Source organism: Lissotriton helveticus, assembly GCF_964261635.1.
Source record: "Lissotriton helveticus chromosome 1_1 unlocalized genomic scaffold, aLisHel1.1 SUPER_1_unloc_12, whole genome shotgun sequence".
Lineage (NCBI taxonomy): Eukaryota > Metazoa > Chordata > Amphibia > Caudata > Salamandridae > Lissotriton > Lissotriton helveticus.
In genome coordinates, this window is record NW_027611651.1 from 1,610,893 (window position 1) to 1,627,028 (window position 16,136).

General features: G+C 46.0%; 1 protein-coding gene across 2 annotated transcripts in view; it reads right to left on the reverse strand.

The window, feature by feature from the left end:
• Positions 1-621: 621 nt before the first annotated feature.
• The window catches only part of LOC144805488 (uncharacterized), a 55,064-nt gene continuing 39,549 nt past the window's right edge, over positions 622-16,136 (reverse strand). For both annotated transcript variants that reach the window (XM_078672033.1, XM_078672032.1), the window contains exon 5: positions 622-7,348. In XM_078672033.1, coding sequence (XP_078528159.1) covers positions 4,079-5,710 — 1,632 coding nt within the window. In that variant the 5' untranslated portion in view covers positions 5,711-7,348 and the 3' untranslated portion in view covers positions 622-4,078. The remainder of the gene's footprint in view (positions 7,349-16,136) is intronic.

Genomic DNA, 16,136 nt, shown 5'->3' on the forward strand with positions numbered 1-16,136 from the left:
TGTTTGGAGCCTCCCAGGAGACAGCAGCTAGCCACAGCGCGCGTTCGCGTGCGCGTGGCCCGCTCCGATCGCCTTCTCGGAAAGGAATTGCACGTGGCCAGGTGCTGTCTCCTGGGAAGCAGACTCGCTAACAATAGGTCTCCTGGCAGACATAGCGCTTCGCGCTGTTAAACGCCACGAGACATAACAATGCTTCTTTGCCTTCTTTTTGTGCATGGACGGACCGCTGAAACTTTTCAGACACTCACCCCGAGTCACAGATCTGAATTGAATCCATCATCGCTTACTTCGCCACCCCATTTCAGGCCCGGCCATATGCAAATCAGTCTTGACCCTGTGCCTCATAGGAACAATCCAGACCGAACTGCCAAGTCAGGTCTCAACTGGACCGAAAACAAGCATCAAGACTGATTTGCATATGGCTGGGTCTGAACTGGGGTGGTTAAGTGAGCTAAAGAATGATAATGGATTCAACCCAAATCTGTGACTGGGGGTAAGTGTCTGAAAGGTTTCAGCACTCCGTCCATCATCTCCTTGTGCTTGCTGGTAAAACTTATTTAAAAAAGCAACCAAGTCTGCTCTAAAGTAAGTGCAACTAAAAAAAATAAAAAGCAACATAAATGAAATCACAATGGAAAACTTTAATTTTTTTTAAATGAGGTTGCATGAACACAAAGAAATAAAAAAAAGGGCAAGATCAATCACCTGCAATGAAAGGGAAACCAAAAATGCTTGAAGCAAATTTGTACAAATCGAGTTTCAATATAGGTGCATAGAAGTCCATTGCAGCCAGAGAAAAAAACAGAATAAGATCAGGTGACAAGGGGAAGATGAATTTCAAATACAAAGTCTGCAGTACGGTAACCCAACGTGATTAGGAAAAGGTGAGAGTAAAAGTGCGCAAGGAAAATCTGAATTCATACCAAAATCACCCTCAGCAAAAAAGGGACATAAATACTGAAACCTATGCACTGCAACACTGGTGGTGCCAAAGAATGGAAAAAATTGAACAGTTTACAAAAAATCCACAAAGGAGGGTGAAAACATATCAACTGAGAGAAAAAAAGAAACCTCGTCAATTCACGTTCTTAGAAAAGGTTTTTAAAAACACCAAAAAAAGGAATACAATTTAAACAGGAATACAGTTGACGCATAAGAACTCATGATGTAAAAAGGATAAAACATGAATGTAAGGGCTCAAAATCACAATAGACCCCTCCCCCAAAACAATAAATACTTAAATATTTGGAAGGGCTTTTGGCCGAATTTTATTAAATGTAAAGCAGGTGTCTTCAACCAGTCGATCGCGAGCTACCAGTAGCTCCCAGACACCACTCGATTAACTCACAGGTTTGAGTTAATTTTTAAATAAGAACAAGGTCATATTTTCCTTTTAAAGTTAAGAGAAGGCTGTGTTTATTTTATATTATTATCATCAGACTGCAGCTAGCAGAGTCTGATAATGTTAATGTTAATTTTTTTATCAAGCACACAATTACCAAAAAGGCATCTTGGCACTATTGTCATTTAAAACCTGACAGTACGGGATATAAAATACCTAAACATTTGCCTAGCAGTTAGATGAGAACATTAAACTATGGGCTGAAAAGAAAAAGCTTAAGTTCCTTCCTGAACTTCAATACTTGAGGCTGACCTCAAATGATTGGCTAGAGTTCCACCATTTGGAGGTGGAGTAGGAGAAACGTCTTCCTCCCCAATGGACACTTTTTATTCTGGGTAAACATACCTGCCTACTATAGCTGGCCCATGGAGTACGAGATGGAGCATATCATTTGAACATCTTGTAGGAAGCGAGGGCCAACCTGATGCAGTGCCTTATGGTAAGGCTTTGTATGTAAAAAAGACAGATATTGCCACCCCCACCCAAACTGACCCCTACCCTACCATTGTATGGGCAAATTGGAGAGGCGCTGATCTACCGTCCTGATGAGACCACGGTAATTAACTGGAAGGGTCGAAACATTTACTATACAAGGACTATTTCATATAAATGATGTCTTCTAAGAATCGCCTTTGCTTAACTTTTATTGTACGAAAGTATTTACAGTCCTGTTTTTGTGTACAAAATGTGGATCGGACTGTTTTATCATCATATCACTTTCATCTTGAGCACTGCGCAGTCATCACTCAACGATTTATATATACCCTTGCTGCTGAGAATTCAATTAGAATTTTTGGAAATGAAAAGACTTCATCTGAATTCTAATCATGATAAAAATGGTGAATTAAAATCTGCCCAGGGCCTGCATATGTGATACAGACCTGTGAGATAATGAACTCATAGACCTCTGAAGTTGTTCACAGAGCGCATGGAAAGTGCTTATAGGAGTCTCCGCTTGTCACTTCTGGAGCAGAATGATGTCGACACTGAGCTGGATGTTGTCTCCTACTCTGCTTTAAACTTGGAGGACCCAGTCTGGCGTGTGGGGAATATTCACAAGGTGAGGAATCTGCGGGTAAAGGAGTAGCGACCAGAAAGAGTTTTACCAAAGGCAAGTAACTGGTGTGTTATGTTTTCCTGCTGTTGTATATTATCTCATTTTGGGTGGTGAACTCCGCAGGTGGAGTTTTCCGTACTCCGCGGAGCTCACGTAGTTCCTAAAAACTCCGCTACGTGGAGCGTAGCAAGGTTTTTTCAACGCTCACACTCTTCAACGTTATGTGCTGGAGCGAGGAAAATCCACCTCCTGATGAGATTTTTCCTTGCTCGCGCTCGCCATGGTCTAGTTGGCGAGCAAAATCAACCTCCTGGCGAGATTTCTCAGAGCGGGTCGTCGGATTTCTCAATGCAAGTGGTCGTGGCCGGTCACACCACTCGCATTGAGAAACTTTCCTTTGCATTGACAAAGCTGCTGCTTGAGTAGAAGCAGCTGCATCCTCTTGTGCTGCACATGGTCCCTTTCGCAATTATTTTTATAGGGCGGGACAAACACCAGGAGATCAAAATCACCACGAACGGCATGACTCTTACGCACTCCGATGCTTGCGGAAATCTGCGTAGACCGCCAGAGTTTTTTTGTCACTTTGCGGAGTTCTTCATTGAGGAACTCCACATAGGCTTAATCTTACCATGAAAATATAGATATCAGTCATATGTTAAGAAACAAGGGTGAGTAGAAACCTTTTGGGTGGAGTAAAATTTAAGACATTAATATTGTGATTTGTTTGGCAATTAGTTGATTTTTGCAAGCACTAACACTTCTCTGTGTCAAGAAAGACCTTAAGAGTTTTGTAACTTTCAGATACTCAAATTGTGGATTTGGTTGCAATTAAAAAAAATTCCAGGCCTGAAATTTCTTTGGAGGTTGAATGCGGGCAGTCTAAGTTATCCCGCAAGAGTTTCTTGATGAATCCTATTGCAACTAAAATATGTGCTCTCTCATGTATAGTCAGGTTGTTAGAAGCTTTTCTGCAACTCAAGATACGCCTTACTTTTCACGTGGTGTGTTTGCATTTCTCATGTTTAGTGAGATCTCCTTTCTGAGTAAAACGTTTCTGGCTTTAACCGTCCTGTATTAGGCTTTAGTCCAGTGGGAATTCTCTCTTCTGAAGTGACATTGTATTTGAGACTAAACCTTATCTGACATTCAGAACACACATAAGGCTTTTTTCCCGCTCATGTCAAGTGAGAAGTAATTTGTAACCAAAACGTTGCTTGCATTTCGAGCACTCCTAAGATTTTTCCCCAGAGTGGGATCTCCCATGAAGCAGAACAGTCTTTCAGATACAAGCTTTTAAGGCATAAGGGTTTTCTCCAGTGTGGAGCTTCTCATGGTGAGATAGCGTTTTCCTCTGCAGCTTTTCTGGCATTCAGAGCACTCATAAGGTTTTTCATCAGTATGGAGTCGCTTATGGTTAGTGAGGCTGTACCTATCAAATAGGAATTTCTGTCATTCACAGCATAGGTAATGTTTTTTCCCTGTGTGCGTCTGCTCATGTAGAGTGAGATTTCGTTTAAAATTGATGCTTTTCTGGCACTTGGAGCACTGAATTATTTTGATAGTGTGTTTTCTTATGGCGCTTGTAACCATCTCTACCTCTGAATCTTTTCTGACATTTAGAGCACTGATAATTTTTTTTCTCCAGTGTGGATTCTCACATGTTTAGTGAGATGAGATTTACGGCTGAAACATTTTAGGCATTCGGAGCACTGATAAGGCTTTTCTCCAGTGTGGATTCTTATATGGTAAGTGAGACTGCCTTCTTCACTGAAACATTTCTGGCATTCAGAGCACTGATAAGGTTTTTCCCCAGTATGGCTTCTTATATGCTGAGTAAGACTGATTTTTTGACTGAAACATTTTTGGCATTCAGAGCACTGATATGGTTTTTCCCCAGTGTGGGTTCTTGTATGCAGAGTGAGACTGCTTTTTACACTGAAACATTTGTGGCATTCAGAGCACTGATAAGGTTTTTCCCCAGTGTGGGTTCTTGTATGTTGAGTGAGTATTATTTTGTCACTGAAACATTTCTGGCATTCAGTGCACTGATAAGGTTTTTCCCCAGTGTGGAATCTCACATGTGCAGTTAGATGTGATGTACGTCTGAAATCTTTTGGGCATTCAGAGCACTGATAAGGTTTTTCCCCAGTGTGGGTTCTTATATGCTTAGTGAGACTGAATTTGTTTATGAAACATTTCTGACATTCAGAGCACTGATAAGGTTGTTCCCCAGTGTGGGTTCTTATATGCACAGTGAGAAAGCGTTTTTCACTGAAACATTTCTGGCATTCAGAGCACTGATAAGGTTTTTCCCCAGTGTGGATTCTCATATGTTCAGTGAGATGAGATTTACAGCTGAACCTTTTCTGGCATTCCGAGCACTGATAAGGTTTTTCCCCAGTGTGGAATCTCAAATGTGCAGTTAGAAGTGATTTACGGTTGAAATGTTTTGGGCATTCAGAACACTGATAAGGGTTTTCCCCAGTGTGGGTTCTTATATGCTGAGTGAGACAGATTTTTTCACTGAAACATTTGTGGCATTCAGAGCACTGAAAAGGTTTATACCCAGTGTGGGTTCTTATATGCCGAGTGAGATTGCTTTGGTCACTGAAACATTTCTGGCATTCAGAGCACTGATAAGGTTTTTCCCCAGTGTGGAATCTCAAATGTGCAGTTAGATGTGATTTACGGTTGAAATGTTTTGGGCATTCAGCGCACTGATAAGGTTTTTCCACAGTGTGGGTTAATGCATGTTGAGATAGGCTCGGTTTGTTACAAAACCTTTTCTGGCATTCAGAGCACTGATAAGGTTTTTCCCCAGTGTGGAATCTCGAATGTGCAGTTAGAAGTGATTTACGGTTGAAATGTTTTGGGCATTCAGAACACTGATGAGGGTTTTCCCCAGTGTGGGTTCTTATATGCTGAGTGAGACGGATTTTTTCACTGAAACTTTTTTGGCATTCAGAGCACTGGTAAGGTTTTTCCACAGAGTGGGTTAATGCATGTTGATGTAGAGTCGCTTTGACTCTAAATCTTTTCTGGCATTCAGAGCACTGATAAGGTTTTTCCCCAGTGTGGATTCTCATATGCTCAGTAAGATAAGATTTACGCCTGAAGCTTTTTTGGCATACTTTGCACGGAGAGTGGTTTTCCCCAGTGTGGATTCTCATATGCTCAGTGAGATAAGATTTACGCCTGAAACTTTTTTGGCATACTTTGCACTGAGAGTGGATTCCCCCAGTGTGCATTCTGTCAAATTCTGTGAGATAAGATTTATGGCTGTGTCTTTTTTGGCACTGTTATAATCTCCTGTTCATAAATGTGCAGTACAATATTACTATACGCAGATATTAAGGATGTACTTTCCCAGGAACTTTATTGGTAGTTATATGGGTTATTTTACATATAATGTTATGCAGCACATGGTACCTTCCTACTCCCCTCCCTTTCCTCCCCCTGTGGTATGTTCCTTGTCCCTGAAGGCTGCTTTAGAATGTTGACAGTGAGGGCATGCTGAGTTGAAGAGAGCGATGTTATAGGTGTCCTGATAAGCTATCCTGGTGGCACTCTGGAGGTCGTGAATAAAGAAGAAGTTATCCAGCTACCTGTCTGGTATCTTTTTAAAAGGCACATGTAACTTTTGTCCCCAAATTAGGTTATTTTGCCTTCATTGAGGTGTTTTTGAACACTGAATTTGTTCTCACAGTTCGTGTTTTTATTAGGTGTATACCTAGAGTTAATATCTCTACGATTAGTTTTCTCTTGCTTATATGCCACGGTAAGAGGGAACCCGATTTTAGAGTCAGGTTTGTTTAGATAATGTTCAGCATTTATCTCTAAAAGAAATTGTGTATAATCTTCTTAACACTTGAATTGAGCAAAATATGTCTGGAAGCAGCCCTGTAACACCAGTCGAAATGTTATTCGCAGATAATAGTCTTTTGGTTTTAGCCTCTCCGGCAGCAACTTATTTTGTGACTGAAGATTTTCTCAAATCTATTTGTATAGGTTCTTAGCAATGCAGTGATAAGGTGATAGTCTGATATTTAATGATTAAACTGAGAAGTACCTTTTTGCACTGGCGTAATGGCAGTAACTGAGGGCGTTAGAACGTGCACCGTACTATTGTGGATCATTAGTCGCAGAACATCAGTTCCTTTTACCCTTTCTATGTTTGGGGTAAGGTTAAGATTTGTAGTTCTGAAGACGAGGATGTATTTACATTACCTATAGCGCAACTGTGCTCATTTATTCCATTTTTATCTTTAACAGTTTTACATATCACTCACGCACAGCAGATAATGTTGAGGCAATTTACATAGAATTACAGAACAGTACACAATAAAAAAGGAAACAATCTGAGACTGTTATGAACACAATAAAGTGGTGAATTTTTAAGGTTTTCGCCAGAGTGAGCAGAGTGGGTCGTGGTTTTCTACCCAGAGGCAGATAGTCTCAAACTTGCGTAACTGGTTAAAAACGGTTGTTGAACAAAGGTGATTTTCCAATCTTTCGGTTGTTAACGTGTCAGCTTCGGAGTCTTCTTTCAACATCTTTTCTTTGATGGTCTGCAGAAGAAACCTTTTGTTATAACTTTCTTTTATGCAGTGTGTGCTTCCTCTCTGGAATTACATGATGTTTTAGATGAACGTTATTCTGTGCACGGATATGGCTTTGCTCTGGGTTAATGAAATGCTAAATTAGAGACTTCACTGACAGTATAGTACTTTCCTCAGCTCCCACTTCCTCGCCACACCTAGATTTTGGAAATTGTTTAAACGTAGAAGGTTGGATGTCCTTCAGTTTTTCAAAATAATCCTTCTTATGGCACTGACTTCCGTTGCCTGGTGCTAAATCTTGCTTTTTTCGTCAGTAATTTCAATCACCTATAGTATTAAAATTAAATAGTTAATACATGAAAATTTCTAAAATATAATTTGCAAGCCAAATCAATGCAGAGTTGCAGAATATTGAAAATGTTGAGCTGTTTTTCAGACAGAGCAGAGTAGGAGTGAGGATTTATAGAATTTTCAACATTTTATTAAGCTCACAAAGGATACATGCACCGTATGGACTTGTAACATAGAATTTCAAAGGCAGAAATTAAAGTCATATGCACTGGCACCAAACAGATATTTAAAAAAGGATACTATTAATTAATTTTTAATCTAGATTTCTGGAACGGGAATTTCCCCTCCATGGACAACGGGCATTTTACCCCTGCCCTGAGTTACCACCTACTTGTAGCTGGTATCCTGACTTTTGAGTTTGGCCTCTGCCACACACAAATCTATTGTGTATTGCGAGGACTATGCCTAGACATATCCCTCAACTATGGTCCAGAGTATGAATCGAGGGCAATGAAATTAAGGCGTACTTTCATGTGTTCATTTTATTCCACCTGATTATCCTTTGTTAGGTTTTTCTGCACCTGGATGTACCGGGTGCAGAAAAACAGGACACCATTTTTGTCCAGACAGGAAAATTAGACTGAATTTTTCTGCCACCCCAGTATTGTGCAACTTCTAACAAGGGACTATGAGAGGTCTTGGACCGGTCCTGTGACCTGGAGGGTCACACCAAGTGTTCCCTTATTTAAGGCAGAGGACTGTCATGGGTTTAACAGCTAGAGCGGTGGTGGCAATACTCCCTGTTGTAAGGATCAATAGCCTGATGAGATCTTTGAACATGGTCAGTGTAGTGGCTTCCTACTGACACACCCATGTAATGCTCCATTTCTATACCTGTGCCCAGATTTTGCGATAACATCAAGTGCATGTTTAGGGTGTTGGTGTGCGTAGCATAAATGCAATGTGAGAGTGCGACCGAGTAAACCGCATCTCCTGCCTGCCAGTTGTGTATGCAAGTGGGACCATCTATCCCTTTTTTATACCCTAGTTCAATGTCCTCTGTTACCAAGGAATAAAGTGCTCTACAAAGTACTCAGGTGCTGCTGTGACACCAGGGATGGTGTCAGCCTATCTAAGTTGAGGGGACATCACCTGCAGGCTGAATTACTTAATGGAGTAGCTGTGTACCTGTCCTGAAGAGCCTAGAAGTCTGCCTAGAAGCCTGCCTGTCTGGTAAGAAAGGGAAGGGAGGACAGGGCTGTCCTGGAAGAAGCAAGGTCCGACACATCCTCGTTATCTGTAGGGTGGGCCGGAAAGCCATCCAGCAGGACCAACTAGTCTGAGGGACTTCCCGCCTCGCCAAGACTCTCCCAACAGTTCAAGGCAAAAAATAAAACTCTACGACAATGTGATTGTTGAGGCCCAGTTGGTAGATTGTGTGCTGCCAACGGCGTTTTCAAGGTTGCATTTGCCAAATTCCTAACACAACAGGGTCTAAATCTCCTGGCTTCCTGGAGAGCATGTGTTGGGCTTTTAGCTGCTGAATTTCTGACTACTCTGTGTCAGAGGCCCATGAGGGACTACAACCTACTCCAGTGTCAAACACCCTGTCTGAGCTTACACCTGTGGTCCAGCCGGCCACAGTGTGGGCTCAATTGCTGACGGTCGGGCCTCCAGAGGGCCTGCACTTACCGACAGGCCAGGTATGACGGCAACCTTGGGACTGCTGATCTTCAGGCAAAGGCAAAGAAAAGACAGAGTGGGTGCCCTACTGTATGCAGCCCTACATCCAGGACAAAAGCGCACCACAAAAGCCTGCTGGTGGGTCACTGCTCTCTCGAGTGTTCGGGCGTGCCATTCAAGTGCCGGGAAACAGGAAAGAGACCCAGACAAGACTGACTCATCCTGTGGAAGGATAAGACGCTTACGACAGAGCATATACGCATTGGGGTGACTGGAGTGACAGAACTGCACCTATACTATATTCATGATACTCCTAAATGCCCCTAGAGGGGTAGAGGGTATCATAACCGGACACACCTGTCTACAGCACATGGTAGTCTGGCATGCCTGCACCATCCTTTCACCCAGACTGTCCATAAAGTTGATTTTAGAGATGCTACGCACATAGTAGGGGGAATCTCAGACCATTTGCTGGTAGAGGTGCGACTCGATGGTCAGGTTGTGAACTTCATCCTACCCCCAAGGGTTGATCCGTGATAATTAAAAGACAAGACGTTCAAAGCTCGTATGAGAGATAGAGCAGAATTCTATTTTAACCGCTTGCGCGCTAGCGGTTTTCCCCGCTGTGTGCGGCGTTTTGAAAAAAAGCCGCGTTACATGACGAGCTCAGCTCGTCATGAGCATACGAGCGTCGTCGCTCATGACGAGCTAAGCTCGTCATGAGCGCAGAAGGGGTAAGGAGAACGGGCGGCCTGTTGAATCAGCTTGCATGCTATAGGGTGAATTTAAGGCAGTGATTCGAGGCCAGACACAAGCCTTGATTGGGAGAATGTCGAAGGAACGTAAATTGAAGTGCGAGGCTCAGGACAAGGAATGTGCTTTCCTGGAGGTTCGGTTGGCAAGTGGGGAATCAGTTTCTCTCCCATTACACCATCAACTGAAGCAGCACGCATTAAGAGCACTAATGGAAAATAGCGTGCACTCATGCGCTGGCTACCCAGCATTGTCTCTATGATGTCGGTGATAAAGCCAATGAGTTGCTTACATGGTTAGAGAGACAAGACAAAGGACGGAACTGGATCCTTGAGGACACTGACAACAAGGGGACAGAAATACTGGGAGAGACTTCCTGAAAGACCTGACCCTGCCAATGCTAACGAATGAGGACCGAGACGCACTAGACCAAGACCTGACAGTGGACTAAATCAATAAGACAATAGGAACCTTGCAAACAGGGCAAGCGACGGGCCTGATGAGCTCCCGTTAGAATTATATAAAAGCATGATGGATAAAATCAGGGAGTACCTCCAGAGTAGGTTTCAGACTGCCTGAAGATAATGGTGTCTCCCGGAGCACCAAAGAACGTCTGAGGTGGCGGTCATCCCAACAAGCATTAGAAATGCAATAGGTCTCGGATTTATTTGAGTTAGAGCTAATGGCATTGTAAATGGCAATGTCTTTTAGCCATGTGTTATGGAGTATATGCATGTGGTGTGTAGTGGAATTATGTGGGTTGGATTGGAATTGTAGCAATGGTGGCATGCTGCGCTTTAGATGAATATGTTTAAAAGTAAAGTGCACCATACTGCGATTGCTACAATAGTTAATTGTGGATGCATTAACAATTGATGTGTGCACTGATGGCTGGTGGTGTGTGTGCCTGTAGAAATTGTGCACTGATGGCTGGGGTGTGTGTGCTTGGTGGAAGCGTGCACTGCCGGCTGGAGGTGTGTGTGCTTGGTGGAAGCCTGCACTGACAGCTGATGGTGTTTGTGCCCGGTGAAAGCGTACACTGACGGCTGGTGGTGTTTGTGCCCGGTGAAAGTGTGCAGTGATGGCTGGTTGCGTGTGTGGTGGTGAGTGTGTGGTGGTGTGTGTGGTGGTGAGTGGTGTGTGTGTGGTCTTATGTGTGTGGTCTTATGTGTGTGGTCTTTTCCTGCACACTCACTTTTACTCTGCAGTCATTCTGCACTCAGTCTGCACTCACTCTGCAGTTACTCTGCACTCACTCTCATTCTGCACTCATTCTGCACTCACTCTCATTCTGCACTCACTCTAATTCTGCTCTCATTCTGCACTCACTCTCATTCTGCACTCACTCTCATTCTGCACTCACTCTGCACTCTCACTCTTCACTCTACACTCTTCACTCTGCACTCTTCACTCTACACTCTGCACTCACTCACACTCTGCACTCACTCACACTCTGCACTCACTCACACTCTGCACTCACTCACACTCTGCAGCACTCACTCACACTCTGCAGCACTCACTCACACTCTGCAGCACTCACTCACACTCTGCAGCACTCACTCACACTCTGCAGCACTCACTCACACTCTGCACACACTCTGCAGCACTCACTCACACTCTGCAGCACTCACTCACACTCTGCAGCACTCACTCACACTCTGCCGCACTCATTCACACTCTGCCGCACTCACTCACTCTCTGCCGCACTCACTCACTCTCTGCCGCACTCACTCTCTGCCGCACTCACTCACACTCTGCCACACTCACTCACACTCTGCCACACTCACTCACTCACACGCTGCCCTCAACACGCTGCCCTCAACACGCTGCCCTCAACACGCCCTCAACACTCTGCCATCTGCACGCCCTCAACACTGCCCTCTGCCCTCAACACTCTGCCCTCTGCACGCCCTCAACACTCTGCACTCACACACACTCTGCACGTCCTCAACAGGCTGCCCTCAACACGCTGCCATCAACACGCTGCCATCAACACTCTGCCCTCAACACTCTTCCCTCAACACGCTGCCCTCAACACGCTGCCCTCAACACGCTGCCCTCAACACGCTGCCCTCAACACTCTGCACGCCCTCAACACGCTGCCCTCAACACTCTGCCCTCTGCACGCCCTCTACACGCTGCCCTCAACACTCTGCACGCCCTCAACACGCTGCCCTCTGCACACCCTCAACACGCTGCCCTCTGCACGCCCTCAACAGGCTGCCCTCAACACTCTGCCCTCAACACGCTGCCCTCTGCACGCCCTCAACACGCTGCCCTCTGCATGCCCTCAACACACTGCCCTCAACACTCTGCCATCTGCACGCCCTCAACACCTTGCCCTCTGCACGCCCTCAACACGCTTCCCTCTGCACGCCCTCAACACGCTGCCCTCAACACTCTGCCCTCTGCACGCCCCCAACACTCTGCCCTCTGCACGCCCTCAACACGCTGCCCTCTGCACGCCCTCAACACGCTGCCCTCAACAGGCTGCCCTCAACACTCTGCCCTCAACACGCTGCCCTCTGCACGCCCTCAACACTCTGCCCTCTGCACGCCCTCAACACGCTGCCCTCTGCACGCCCTCAACACGCTGCCCTCTGCACGCCCTCTGCACGCTGCCCTCAACACTCTGCCCCCTGCCCGCCCTCAACACTCTGCCCTCTGCACGCCCTCAACACGCTGCCCTCTGCACGCCCTCAACAGGCTGCCCTCAACACGCTGCCCTCAACACTCTGCCCTCTGCACGCCCTCAACACGCTGCCAACACGCTGCCCTCAACACTCTGCCCTCAACACTCTGCCCTCAACACTCTGCCCTCAACACTCTGCCCTCACACACACTCTGCACGCCCTCAACACGCTGCCCTCAACACTCTCTGCCCTCAACACTCTCTGCCCTCAACACTCTCTGCACTCAACACTGTCTGAACCTGCCCCAGCCCAGCGCCCCTCTGTGTATGCAAGAACCATACCCTAGAAGCTGACTGACCCTGCCCCAGCCCAGCACCCCTCTGTGTCGCAAGAACCATGCCCTGGGAGCAGACTGACCCTGCCTAAGCCCAGCGTAGACACAGACTTTTTTGCAGTTTGCTGACTCCAGCTGGAAAGCAAGCGCCGGCTCCAAGTGCTCTTGTTATTCAGTTCATAGACAGCTAAGCGGCCCCATTTGCTGACATAAATCATGGGCATGAAATGTATCCAGTCTCACAATTAAAAGTTTTAAATATAATTTAAATATAATATACGAGTCTATCTCTCAGCACCCTTGCCTACTCGATCTCATAACAGATATTAGTATGCCCGATACGAGAGCAACTCGCAACAAAAAACAGAAGCCGCAAAAAAAAAAGAAACATAATCGTAAACCGCCGACGAGTTGTGCACCCGCGCGCGTCACTACCACCATATGTCTTCAATTATCTCCGCCGTGACGGCTGAGAAAATTGAAGATATATGGCCTTCTGGTGCGCGTAACAGACACCAATAGGCCATAGGCGGAGCTACTCGACCGCCTATGGCCTATTGCGTGTTCTGTTTCTAAAGCACACACACACACGGAGGCCAATAGCAATGCACGTAGCAAAAAAAAGCACGAAAAACCACGAGCAGCCTGGAATTCGTTAGGTACGTTTTCGGAAGCCCTGAGAAAAGGACTCTTAGGCCACGCCCACTGCTGACGCAGTGGGACGGTAGGCCCGATCCCTAAAAAGGACGAACCAGCAACTGAGTGTGGGTCTTATAGGCCTATCTCCCTGCTTAATTTTGAGTCTAAGGTCCTTGCGAACACCCTGGCGATCTTCCTGCGGACAGTAATTGCAACAGTGGTTCATCCTGATCAATCGGGCTTTACGCCACACCGGGGAACGCGCTTAAATCTCTGACACCTTAATGGAGTACCATATGCAATAGGGGATTCCTTTGCTGAACCAATGGCGCTGCTGTTAAGCTCTTGTATGTGGCCCCTCTAGCGAGCATGCGCCTCAAAAATACAGTCTACCGAGTGTTTGCCATCCGACAGGGATGTTCCTTGTCTCCTATGCTCTTCACACATGTTTGGGTTCACCAGGACCTCTCATATGGGGTATTCCAGTTGATCAGGAGTGGGATGTGAGAATCTCCATCTACTCAGACGTTTTGTTATATGACACGTAGCCAGCCTTCTCGAGTGAACGAATCCTACACATTTTTCACATACTTGGAGATTATTCAGGATATAATATTAACTGGAAGAAGTCCTTAATATTCCTGCTGGTGGCAGGGACCCTGCGGCTTCACTCTAGGTGCACAGTTAGGGTGGCACTACATAGCTTTAAATATTTGGTTGTGTTCATTACAAGAGAGCACAGGCAGGGACATACTCCCGAAATTCGCTGGGATGCCCCACACTTGCGGGCGCTCCCGCTCTCCTTACTAAGCTGGGTGGCCCTATTTAAAGTGATGAACCTCCAGGGTCTCCTGTACATTGTGCAAAAAATGTCCTTTAAGATCCCACCAGACATTTTTTTCAAAAGATAGTCTGAGAACTTCGGCTCCTGTTGTGGGATGGTGGCACGTCACGCTGAGTAAGTTGCAGAGGGGAGTTTATTATGGTGGACTGGCGGTCCGGAGCATTCACAAGTATTACTGGGTCACGCAGCTGGTGGCAGTCAACAACTGGGTTTTTGCGGACTGTGAGGATCCTGCTTACCGGGTAGATAGTTTGGCCATGGACAAGAGAGGTTACCCCACCCTGGTGCTGTATCGAAGAAAGTATGAGTGCACCCTGCCTACTCATACCCAAACATTGGTAAAGGTGTGGAAAGAGGCTACCAGGTATTTAGGCTGGGAAGGTAAGCTGACTGAAATGACTCCACTGTATGATGGTGATCTCTTAAGTGCAGACGGAGGATTGCAGGGCTTCACAAAATGGGGATTGATTAGTTTAGAGCGGCCGGGCGATGTGTGGGGGGACCGGCGCTTGCGTCCTTCACGACCCTACAACAAAAGTATAAATTAGGTGACTAAAAACAGTTCTGGCATTTGCAGGTGGCCACGCTCTGCAAAGTCACATCCGGGAAGGGGGACAGTTGCCTGATGCATCCCTACTGGAGGACCAGCTACTAATTGATCATCTGACCGAAAAAGCAATCTCAACCATCTATAGGAAATTGATCTACAATTCTCTGGATGCCTTGGGGACGCGGAGAGCTGTGTGGAAGAGGGATCTAGGCACACTTGGCGATGGCGATTGGGTTGAGGCCATTCAGGGTGTCAGGGAGTTGGCAATTAGAACTCAGTTTTGTCTAATTTAACTACAGATACTGATACTGCCAAATCAATGACCCTGTTTACATTAAAGGACAGCTTGAACTCAGAGCTCAACAACAGACTCGATTGAATAAATGGCCAGCACCCTGCTCATCTTGCCAAGACACAGGTACTTTGTAAATCTCTTTTTATTGAACAAGTGCTCAATCGATGGTGTTGACACCAAAAATACGGTGCACATTAGTGAGAGTGATTAGACCAAAAACACAAAGTCTGCAAATATAGAGTGAGTAACATAGCTTGGCTTGTCCTGACACTCCCTGGCCAAATCCCACTACATAAAACTAGATTGCCCTTTATCGAAGGCAGGTAGTCCTCCCAAGGTTCTGGAGGTCACTGGGCTGCAAGACGACTTGACTTTTGGTTCTGGATCATCCAGGGATGCAGACAGGCCAGTAGGACTGGGACCAAGCCAATAGATCTCTAAAGATCCTCACCAGCAGAGAAGGCTGCAATGCCCTTAGGTCGCCAAGAACTGAAATTCAGGGTCTGGTGGGGATGCCACCTAAAATCTTGATTTAAGGGTGTTACAAGGGAGTGACAGGTAGAGGCTAATTGGCCCCTTTCCTGGGGTGTCTACACCCTCTATCATGCCCACCTCCTGTGGGAAGGGGACATAGTCCTAGCCCTGATTGGATAAGTCCCATCATCTTCAAGATGGTGGGCACTACAAAGTGTACTTCACCTCGCCTCCAGCACCTGAGGGATGGAGTTAACAGAGGGGGCGGGGGCACACCTCCTGTTGTATCTAAGGTTTCCCACCTGTCCTTGTGCCTAAAAGGGGTTGAGGACAGGAAGATCGCTTGCTCCCTCTAACAGGAGAGGCTGGGGTCGCATTACAAAGGCGGCAAGGCCTTAGAAATTCCTTGCCACAGATGGCTCTTCCTGACCAGGGGGAGGTGTGAGCACCTCCACCAAGGAAAGGCATTGGTATTGACCTCGAAGTGCACAGGCACTCTCCCCATGAAGACAGAACACACTATGGTGGTAGCAGGCTGGCTCAGGCCAGTCGGTGACCACACTAAGGAGTGGTAGATTTTACGGGACCCCTCTAAGGGGCACTCTGTGTGCAATTTTTA